The 11907-nt window shown below is 41.0% G+C and overlaps 2 protein-coding genes across 2 annotated transcripts; both read left to right on the forward strand.

Moving 5' to 3' along the window:
- Positions 1 to 3185: 3185 nt before the first annotated feature.
- On the forward strand, positions 3186 to 5129 carry LOC142179880 (uncharacterized). Its single transcript, XM_075250767.1, has 2 exons — positions 3186 to 4478; positions 4593 to 5129. Exons 1-2 carry the CDS (start codon positions 3186 to 3188, stop codon positions 5127 to 5129), a joined length of 1830 nt encoding a protein of 609 aa, XP_075106868.1.
- Positions 5130 to 7197: 2068 nt separating this feature from the next.
- On the forward strand, positions 7198 to 11341 carry LOC142179881 (uncharacterized). Its single transcript, XM_075250768.1, has 2 exons — positions 7198 to 7892; positions 11155 to 11341. Exons 1-2 carry the CDS (start codon positions 7198 to 7200, stop codon positions 11339 to 11341), a joined length of 882 nt encoding a protein of 293 aa, XP_075106869.1.
- Positions 11342 to 11907: the final 566 nt, after the last annotated feature.

The following is an 11907-nucleotide window of genomic DNA, read 5'->3' on the forward strand; positions in this document are numbered from 1 at the left end:
TGGATATCCCACCTAAGATCTTTAAATGTAAGTCAAATTGAGTGGACTTTGGGATGGCTCCCGCTAAGAGAGGTGATACACATGTCGGCCCTAAAAAGTTATTTGCTGTTGTTGGGTTTGAGAAGTGTCCAGCCGTATGCGCCACACAGAGTTCTAAGACAGCTAGGAAGGTACCAAGTAGTACCTAAAGATGAAGATTTGAGTGTGCAAGTTATTGAGCTACACCCCGAAGCCCCACTTCCCGAAGCTTTAATCCTGCAAATTTGGAATGGTTGTTGCTACTTGAAATATGATACTCAGGTGCCAGATCCTGCAAGAGGTGAGGTAGATCCGGGTTATGCTATATGGTTTGGGAAGAGGTCTCCTGTGGATGATGTGCCAGAGCCCAAAAGGCCCACAAAAAGGCCGCATGTTCAAGCCTTTGATGATAAAATCCAAGAACGGTTGGCCTGGGGTGAACGGGAAAAGGGATACAAAACAACTATTCATGCCTTAGAAGAAAGGCTAAGAAACCTCAATTTTGAGAAAGACTTACAAGAACAAGAAGCCGAAGGGGAAAAGAAGAGTCTGATCTGCAAAAATGAAGCCCTTCGTGCTCAACTTCAACAGATGAAGAAAGCCTCTGAAGTGCCAGTGAGAAGTTGGAAAGACCAGAGGACCATTGCCAATCTGATGGAAAAGGTGCAAGATTATGATTCCCTCTTGGCAAAGACTGAAAAGGCATTGGACAAAGCCAAGGAAAAGATCGTACAGCTAAATGAGAAGGCCGAATCAAGTAAGGATCGCCAAGTAACAAAATTTGAAGAAGAGAGGGCTCAATTCGAGAGAGAGAAGGCCCATTGGGTACGTTCAGAAGCTCAGCTCCATGCACAGTTGGAAGAAATGAGAAGGTACAATAGAGAATACCAACATGCAGATTTTGATTAGGGAGATAGCTCAGGCGAGACTCGAGTAGGCTAGACTTTGGGCTCAGTTGGAGTCAGCCTTAGATCGTGAGGGCCACATAAGGGATATAGCCACCACTCCCCAGCAACGGTTACAAGATCGAGACCATAATTTCCAGTACTTCAAAGAGCAAGTCCATAATTTGGCTGTTTATACCACTCAAAGTTATGTGAACTGCCAAGGGACGGATTATGAGAAGTTTTTGGAGCATGCACCTACTTTTGCCCGTCATCTTGCAGCAGATATAGAAAGGATGTACCGTACATTAGGGGGTCAACCAGGGCAAGCCCCACCATGAGCAGATGTTCCAGTGTTTGAAAGCAAGAAGATTGTGGAGTTGAATTATAGTCATAGTTGTTAGAACTTTTCATGTAGTAGTTATGTTTTAGTTTGAGTCATTGTTGAATCTTTAAAAACACTTTCTTTTAGTCTTGTCAGAGTTTGGTAAGTCATTTTAGAAATGAAAATGGCATTAAGTGCATGACATATATTGTGTGATTAATATCTGCAAAATGCCTAACTCTAACACGTTTGTTGTTTGTCATTTTAAAAGATAAAGTAAAACAGAGGTGGTTGGTTTGTGGTTTAAACTGGCGACTCACCCTTACAACACGAGATCAAAAGGAAAAAGTAGAATGGCAAACAACAGTGAGAATGAGTCAGATAATGATGATGTCCATGGACAATTGGTTGAACAAGGTTCAGGACTGGTTGAAGAAGTAAGAGTGTTGAAGCAACAATTGGCAGAGATGTACCAAGCCTGGGTGAATGGACAAGCACCGCCCTCACTACCCATAGGGCCTTCGGACAATCTTCATAATGTGTCAGTTGCCACTCAAGTGCCTATCTCCATAACAAGTAACCCATTGTACCAACCTGGATTCAGTCCGAGCTTTAACCTTCCCACTATCCCCAGTACCTCCATTCCACGTCCTCCAATCGCACCCCTCAGAAATGACCCACCTACTATACCCATTGTCCATACTTTCACTGTCCCTCAACTGGCTCTTGCTCAAAATTCCAATAATAATCCACAGCTGGATGCTCATGATGCCCAACATTACTCTCCAGAACTGACTTTAAAGGTTCCAGATTCATACAAGCACACTCCTCATAACGTGTTCCTAATTGAGATCGAAAAGCCCGAAAAGAATATGGAACAAGAGGAAATGACCAGAAAAATGAAGAGCTTAGAACAAACCATGAGAAACATACAGGGTTTGGGGGGCCACAAGAGTGTTTCGTTTAACGATCTATGCATGTTTCCCCATGTTCATTTGCCACCCGGCTTCAAGACCCCCAAGTTTGACAAGTATGATGGGCATGGTGATCCCGTTGCCCATTTGAAGAGGTATTGTAACCAACTAAGGGGAGCGGGAGGCAAAGAAGAATTGCTCATGGCTTATTTTGGGGAAAGTTTGATAGGAATTGCTTCAGAGTGGTTCATAGATCAAGACATCTCTCACTGGCACGTTTGGAATGACATGGCTCAAGATTTTGTCCAACAGTTTCAGTACAATATTGATATAGTGCCAGACCGCTCCTCTCTCGTCAACATAAAGAAGAAACCAACAGAAAGCTTCAGAGAATATGCAATCAAGTGGAGAAAGTAGGCTGCTAGGGTCAAACCACCAATGAAAGAGGCAGAAATGATTTACTATTTTCTCCAAGCTCAGGATCCAGATTACCTCCATTACATGTTGGCCGCCATCGGTAAACCTTTTGTTGAGGCGATTAAGATTGGTGAAATAGTTGAGAATGGCATGAAGTCAGGCAAAATTGTGAGTCAGGCAGCCCTTAAGGCAACCACACAAGCAATTCAAAGCGGGTCAGGCAATTTCGGAAATCGGAAAAAGAAGGAGGAAGGATCCATGATGGCATCTGGGTTCGGGGGAGTTCAAAGAGGAATAGCTCCTTCTTACATGCAATTTCAACAAGGACTATCCAATTCTCTTCAACATTATTATCCGCCTCAAGGTCCCCTATACTCAGTTCCCCTGCAACAATACACAGTGTTTAATGCTCAGGCTTATGCTAGGCCTCCTAATCACCAACAATGGCGGGCACCAATTCCATAAGGCTCCCGTCAACTCCAGCCGAATTTTCAGGCACCATATAATCCTCGTCCCTGACAAGAATATGTGAGAGAACAGGAGCCAAAGAAAGAGTTAACCCCAATTGGAGAATCGTATACAAGCCTATTTCGAAAGTTGATGTAGTTGAAGTTGATTGAACCTATTATGCCGCGTTATGTGAATCCAAATTCAAAAGGTTTTGACTCAAATGCAAGATGTGAGTATCACTCTAACACCCAAGGGCATAGTACTGAAAACTGTTGGACATTAAAGAAAGCCATTGAAAATTTGATTGAAGCAAAGGCAATTGTGGTAACAAACAATGAGGATACTCCTAATATCACAAACAATCCGCTCCCAACTCATGATAATACACATTTTATTGGGATGATTTGTGATGATCGGGATTATAAGCAGTCTGGCAAGACAGAGATGGTTGTTAGAACCATAGGGCCAGAACCAAAAGTGATAGTGAGCCCGCCGCAATTGGCACCATTGATGGTGAATGGTGCGAATTCTAGTTTGAACTTGGCATGTTCTGAAAAAACGATTCTCTATGTTCCTGGAAGCACAAAAAAGGTTGAGGTTCAATTGGGTGGGCCAAAACTTTACATCCCTGGAGGCATTCAAAAGATCATTCCGAATAATGGTTTGAGGAATATAACAGAGCCAGTCGTGATCCGACATGTTGCCCAACTCCTAGTGACAAACACAAAAGCTATTCCCTGGAATTATAACAAGACTGTCATGACATACAAAGGAAAAGAGATAGTTGAAGAAACAGGTGAAATGGGGGGCTTGACCCGCTCTGGAAGGTGTTATTCACTAGAGGAATTAAGAAAAGCTATAAGTCACTTGCCAGTGAAAGAACCCGTTGCAGAAAAAGAAGCGGAGGAATTCTTTAAGAAGATGAAATTGCAAGACTACTCAATCATTGACCAACTAAGGAAAACTCCTGCTCAGATATCTTTGTTATCTCTGCTTTTGCATTCAGAAGAGCATCGTCGTGTGTTGATCAAAACTCTGAACGAGGCATATGTCACAGAAAAGACAACGGTGAATAAGCTAGAAAAAATGGCTGAAAGATTCTTTGAAGTAAATAGAATTACTTTCAGCAATGATGATTTGCTTGAGGAAGGGGCTGGCCACAATAGAGCTTTGCATCTTATGGTCAAATGTGAAGGGCACTACGTAAAAGGAGTCATGATTGACGGAGGCTCAAGTGTAGATGTATGTCCTCTTTCTACTCTACAACAGCTGAACATCGGCAATAACAGAATTCGAACCAGTAATGTTAGCATCAGAGCTTTTGATGGTTCAAAAAGAGACACTATTGGGGAAATCGAACTCACCATGACAATCGGCCCGGTTGATTTTAACATTGTCTTTCAAGTGTTAGATATGGAAACTTCCTATAATTTTCTTCTTGGAAGGCCGTGGATCCATATGGCCAGAGCTGTACCATCTACCCTACATCAAATGGTCAAATTCGAGTGTGACGGGCAAGAAATTATTGTTCATGGGGAGGACGACTCATCTGTCTATAAAGACCCATCCATTCCATATATCGAGGCCAAGGAAGGATGTGAATCTATCATATATCAAGTATTTGAGGTGATTGAGGTGGACCAAGTGGAAGAAGGAAAACCAATTCTACATCCTCGCCTTTCAGCCACATCTATGATGGTAGCTTCGATGATGTTGAGGAACGGCTATGAACCAGGAAAAGGATTGGGATCCTCTTTACAAGGAATTGTGAACCCCATTGCTCCATTTTCGAAGAAAAATACCTTTGGCTTGGGCTTTAAACCAAAATCAGCTGACATAGACAGAGCCAAGGCCCGCAAAAAGAATGGTTGGAATCTGTCCAAACCAATCCCTCACATTGCCTACTCTTTTGTCAAGCCACAATTTGAAGAAGTCCAAAATCCTTCTAATCAGGATGACATTGACGGAGTTTGCCAGGGTGTCAAGGAGATGTTCTATGAGATCAATATGGTTCAAGTTGGGGAGGGGCCTAGCTGTGCAAGTGTTCAACTGATTAGTCCAGATACTTCACTCAGCAACTGGGAAGCAACTCCTCTTCCCATCAGGAAGGAATCTGGGTAGCCTGTTTTGTTGTTTTTTCTGTATTTGGATTATTTTAAGGGTTGTAATCCAGATATTTTAGTTTAATTACTTTGCTGTGATGTTAACCCTTCTATCCTTTCAAATTCAATGAAATGAAGTTCCATTTTCATAGTAAAATTCTATCTTTTTATTTTCCTAATTTTTGTTAATTTTTTATCATTTTCAGTTTCGATAGTGCTGGCTTTAAAAACATGACATGCACGCGGAATTCATGCCCAGATCTTCAAAAGCTGTCTAATCTCGAAATAATGAATCAAGAAGTTGAGTATGATGAAGATGAGGCTTTTAGAGAAATAAAAAAGGGAATTGGATCAATTTGAGAATAAGCCTAAGCCTAACTTAAATGAAACAGAGGCAATTAACCTGGGAAGTCCTGAAGAAATCAGAGAAACAAAAATAAGCATTCATACTGAACAAAAGACGAGAGATGCCATAATTCAAGTTTTGTTCGAGTATAGAGATGTATTTGCTTGGTCGTATGATGACATGCCGGGTTTGAGTGCCGATCTAGTGGTCCATAAGCTTCCCACACATCCTAATTTTCCGCCAATCCAACAAAAACAAAGGAAGTTTAAGACAGACATGAGTGATAAGATTAAAGAAGAAATCACGAAGCAACTAAGTGCAAATGTGATCAGGGTCGTCCGATACACTACATGGTTAGCAAATGTTGTGCCAGTGCCAAAGAAGGATGGGAAAATCAGAGTTTGTGTTGACTATAGGGATTTAAACAAAGCAAGTCCAAAGGACAACTTTCCCTTACCCAACATTCATATCCTTGTTGATAATTGTGCTAAACATGAGATCCAATCTTTTGTGGATTGTTATGCCGGATATCACCAAATTCTAATGGATGAAGAAGATGCAAAAAAGACCACCTTCACAACTCCATGGGGAACTTATTGTTATAGGGTCATGCCATTCGGTTTGAAGAATGCAGGGGCAACTTACATGAGATCCATGACTACCATATTCCATGACATGATGCACAAAAAGATTGAAGTGTATGTTGATGATGTGATCATTAAGTCGAGAACACACGCTGACCATGTGCAAGACTTGAAAAAGTTCTTTGAAAGGCTACGAAGGTACAATCTCAAACTCAATCTAGCCAAATGTGCATTTGGAGTTCCTTCTGGGAAGCTTTTGGGTTTTATAGTTAGTCGAAGAGGCATTGAGTTAGATCTCTCCAAGATAAAGACCATTCGAGAGCTGCCTCCCCCGAAGAACAAAACAGAAGTCATGAGTTTACTCGGGAGGTTGAATTACATCAGCAGGTTCATCGCGCAGCTTACAACCACATGTGAGCCTATTTTTAAGTTGTTGAAAAAGAACGCCGCTATCAAGTGGACAGATGAGTGCCAAGAAGCTTTTGATAGGATCAAGGAATATTTGTCAAATCCCCCTGTTTTGGTCCCGCCGGAACCTGGTAGGCCTCTATTTTTATATCTGTCAGTAACGGATAGTTCCTTTGGTTGTGTTCTGGGTCAATATGATGTCACAGGCAAAAAAGAACAAGCAATATATTATTTGAGCAAAAAGTTCACCACTTATGAGGCCAAATACACTCTTTTGGAAAGAACATGTTGCGCTTTAACCTGGGTCGCCCAGAAGCTTAGGCATTATCTTTTGGCCTATACAACTTACCTCATATCCCGAATGGATCCCCTGAAGTACATCTTTCAGAAGCCGATGCCAACTGTGCACATTAGCAAAATGGCAAATCTTGCTCACAGAGTTTGATATTGTTTATGTCACTCGCACTGCCATGAAGGCACAAGCTTTGGCTGATCATCTGGCAGAAAACCCGGTTGATGATGAGTATGAGTCTTTGAACACATATTTCCCAGATAAAGAGGTTAATTTAGTTGAAGAAGTAGTCCAAGATGACAGTCAAATTTGGAAACTATACTTTGATGGGGCTGTCAACATCAAAGGCGTAGGGATTGGGACAATTCTGGTATCACCTACTGGGCAACATTACCCTGCCACGGCGCGACTTCGTTTTTTCTGTACAAACAACACAGCAGAATATGAAGCTTGCATCATGGGTCTGAACATGGCAATAAACCTAAATGTGCATGAATTGTTGGTGATGGGAGATTCAGATTTGCTTATTCGGCAGGCTCAAGGTGATTGGGAGACTCGAAACATCAAGCTCATTCCATATAGACAATGTGTGGAGGATCTTAGCAAAAGGTTCAAGTCCATCGAATTCAGGTACATTCCCAGGTTTCACAATGAATTAGCTGATGCCTTGGCCACCCTGGCCTCAATGCTTCCATATCCGGGTAATACTCACATTGACCCATTAGAAATTCAAATTCGGGATCAACATGGTTATTGCAATACAATTGAAGCAGAACCAGATGGTGAACCATGGTATCGTGATATTAAACAGTTTCTGAAAATAAGAGAATATCCGGAACATGCTAATAGGGATCAAAAGAGAACTGTTAGGCGACTCTCTAATGGTTTCTTTTTGAGTGGGGAAATCCTATACAAAAGAACTTCGGATTTGAATTTGTTGAGATGTGTGGATGCCAAAGAAGCTGAAATAATTATGAATGAGGTGCATTCGGGAGTTTGTGGCCCGCACATGAATGGATATGTTCTAGCAAAGAAAATCCTTCGGGCAGGATATTATTGGCTTACTATGGAACGAGATTGCTTTCGTTTTGTTCGCAAGTGCCACCAGTGTCAGATTCACAGTGATTTGATTCACTCGCCTCCTTCAGAGTTGTATCTTATGTCGGCTCCTTGGCTTTTGTTGCTTGGGGAATGGACGTCATTGGCCCAATCGAGCCAAAAGCTTCAAATGGGCACAGATTCATCTTGGTTGCAATTGATTACTTCACCAAATGGGTGGAAGCTATTACATTGAAAGCAGCTACCAAGAAAGTAGTAGTAGACTTTGTTCACTCCAACATTATCTGTCGTTTCGGTATTCCAAAAACCATTATTACAGATAATGCTGCTAATTTGAATAGTCATATGATGAAGGAGGTATGTGAACAATTTAAAATTGAGCATTGAAATTCTACTCCTTACCGTCCCAAAGCTAATGGAGCTGTTGAAGCTGCAAATAAGAACATCAAGAAGATTCTTAGGAAGATGATCCAAGGGTCTAGACAATGGCACGAGAAACTGCCTTTTGCTCTTTTGGGATACCGGACAACTGTCCGTACATCAGTTGGCGCAATGCCCTACTTATTGGTTTATGGAACTGAAGCGGTCATACCTGCTGAAATTGAGATTCCCTCTCTCCGAATCATTGTTGAAGCAGGGATTGAGGACACTGAATGGGTGAAGTCCCGATTTGAATAGTTGAATTTGATTGATGAAAAGCGTTTGGCGGCAGTTTGTTTTGGTCAGTTATACCAATAAAGAATGGCACGCGCTTACAATAAGAAAGTGCGCCCAAGACAATTCGAGGTAGGACAACTTGTTTTGAAACGTATCTTTCCGCACCAGGAAGAAGCAAAAGGAAAGTTCGCCCCAAATTGGCAAGGTCCTTACCTCGTCAAGAAAGTATTGTCAAAAGGAGCTCTACACTTGACAGATATAGAAGGAAAGGTTACTGATATATCCGTCAACGCAGATGCGGTCAAGAGATACTATGTCTGACATGGCTCTGTTGGGGCATTCTTATATTTAGCATTCTCAGGTTGGGATGACGAAAGGCTATCATTCTCGCTACCCAAACACTGGTCAACCCTAGTTATCCCTTTGAAGCCTTGTTTATATTTCTTTGTTTTCCCCCCTTTTGGAACCAATGTACTTAAAAAAAAAAAAACAAATCATCGAAACAAGTTCATGTTATTGAACTACGTCTAACCTGATTCCGAAAGGATACGTAGGCAGCCTCATTCTGGGGTTCGGTCACACCAAAACAAAAATCCACATGTCCCCAGTATTCAAATAAACTGGGGCATGGTTTTATTTTATTTTCGATGGTTGTTCCATCAAAATGGGTCCAAAAGTTGTAATTCAGTTGAGTATTTCTTTTTACCTTTCCCTGCTAAGACCTTCAGATCAACTTTCGAGAATGCTAAGTCAGTATACTACGGGTGATGCCTCAGTCATTGTAAAGAGAGAAAACTAAATGAGAGAGTCTTATTGGTGAAAACCCTCACGGGCACTATAAGGCAATGGTGAGTTGAGAGAAAGATAGATGAGAGAGGTCAATTGGTGAAAACCCACAAAGGGCATCATTGATCGATTTAAGGCTTCGTACATCCCGATACAAGCATGGTCAAGACAAAGAACTCAGTTTCAAAGTTAAGTTTACAACAGATTTCGAGAATTAGACGGTCCAAACGGATCGGGCATCCAGTCCAAAGTGCATGTCATGTTCATTGAAGTCAGCATATTTCCTCTAGATAAGTCCTTTCTTATTCTTTCCTCTAAAAGGGACACTTCTTGATTAAGTTGTAATACCTATTAGTTCACCTTCTTATTTTCTTTCGCATTACTTTTTTGAGTCTCTTTCAGTCTAATTTTGTCAAAGCAAAGCAAAGAAAAGGCCGCAAAACTGGTTACAATTTCCCCGTTATATAAAGCAAAGATTGCTGGGCATAAACCGTATGGGCAAAGGCATAAAGCCATTTGTGATTTTTCCTGATGAACAAAAGGCTTGAAGGACTGAACAATGCTTCAAGGTTCAACAAAAGTTACTCAGTTAAAAGTTGTTTTGGGAGCAAGGTTGTTTGCATCATAAACACAAGTGGTGATAGGCGCAAAATAGTCTGGTTTTGATGTTGAGAAAGAAGATCTCCAGAAAGTAAAGACAAAATCTCCCGGCAATTTGTACGACCATCAACAGAGTCAACTTTTCTAACAAGTGTAATGGACTCGAGGTCAAGTCACCCAAGAAATCAAGGCCACAAACTGACCACCATTTTAAAACTAACGAATCTTTCTTTGTTCAGAACAGGAACATAACAATTTTAGGAAACAGTTCGTGAAAAGACAAACACCACCAAGTGAAGTTCTCAAATACCTGATTTCCTTCCAATATACATGTAATCATGTTATTTTTAGTTTCATTATAGGGAATAAATACCCTATCTTCACCTCAGGGTACTACATCCCCTGGTTGCATTTCTTATTGCTAACATAGGGTATGACATTCCCTAGTAGCATCTCAAAGAGCCACATGCCTCATCGTTTTGCCAACATAGGGTACGACATTCCCTAGTAGCATCCCAGAGTGCCACAAGCCTCACCTTATTACCAACACAGGGTACTACATCCCCTGGCTGCATTACTTTCTGCCAACATAGGGTACGACATTCCCTAGTAGCATCTTAGAGTGCCACAAGCCTCATTTTATTGCCAACATAGGGTACGGCATTCCCTAGTAGCATCCCAGAGTACCACGAGCCTTATATTATCACAAACATAGGGTACTACATCCCCTGGTTGCATTTTAGTGCCAACATAGGGTACGACATTCCCTAGTAGCATCTCAGAGAGCCACGAACCTCATCTTATTGCCAAACACAGGGTACTACATCCCCTGGTTACATTTTAGTGCCAACATAGGGTACGACATTCCCTAGTAGCATCTTAGAGTGCCACGAGCCTCATCTTATTGCCAATACAAGGTACTACACCCCCTTGCTACATTGGGTACGACATTCCCTAGTAGCATCTCAGAGAGACACGAACCTCATCTTATTTCCAAACACATGGTACTACATCCCCTGGTTACATTTTAGTGCCAACATAGGATACGACATTCCCTAGTAGCATCTGAGAGTGCCACCAGCCTCATCTTATTGCCAGCATACTACATCCCTTGGTTGCCATCCATCTTATTAACATAGGGTACGACATTCCCTATTATAAATAATAAAAAAAAAGGGTCTTTCTCAATTCTTTTTTCTGCAATAGCAAAGATAGTTTAATATATTTTCAATAACTCACAAAACTTTCCTAGTGCAAACTGGGGCAGAAAACTTTTGTTCTTTTTTTTTTTTTTTTTTATGATGGCTTGTAGGTTTTTCTGCAAAGCGCGGATTGGATGTGCAAAAATAAGATTCCAGCTCTTGCCAAAAGGAAGTGGAACCCTTGATCTCAACACCAGCCGCAACCAACTTCGACATAATGCATGCGAAGACATAGGGTCTCAAGATCCATTTTCTCATCATCTGATCAAAAAACAAGCTTGTGAGAATATTTCATAGTCTTTTACATTGAGAGCATCAAGTTTCAGTCTAAAGTCAATGGGGGAAGCAGGTCAAGAATCAAGACAAGATTCCAGATGGCATTTAGATAGAAATTTTGTAACTCCTAGATTTTAAGAGTATGTAATTTTCTTTTCATTTGATGCAATAGTAGGAACCGCGGATCGGAACCTCGACGGAACTTCACTCGACTCCCCCTCTAAGCATACTTCATCACTCTTCTTTCACTTGAACTACACATGACCTGATTCCCTTATAACCTGGGATATGTAGGCTGCCTAAAGCCAAGGCTCGGTCGCAACCTTTACTTTTCCTTTTTAAATAATAGTGAGGTCAAAAATCAGTCACCTTGTTCATTTTTTTTGCTTGAAAACTCTTCATGTTTCCAAGCAAAGAGGGGCATGCTGTGAACAACTAATTTTTAACCAAACCCAAATTCTATACTATTTGGTGTAAATATTTTCTTTAGGTCTAATCTTATATATATATATATATACACACACTTATAGAACATATTTTAATTTCTATTTGTAAATATAAAAATGAAAATTTACAAAAATATATGA

This window comes from Nicotiana tabacum, chromosome 4 (assembly GCF_000715075.1).
Source record: "Nicotiana tabacum cultivar K326 chromosome 4, ASM71507v2, whole genome shotgun sequence".
NCBI lineage: Eukaryota > Viridiplantae > Streptophyta > Magnoliopsida > Solanales > Solanaceae > Nicotiana > Nicotiana tabacum.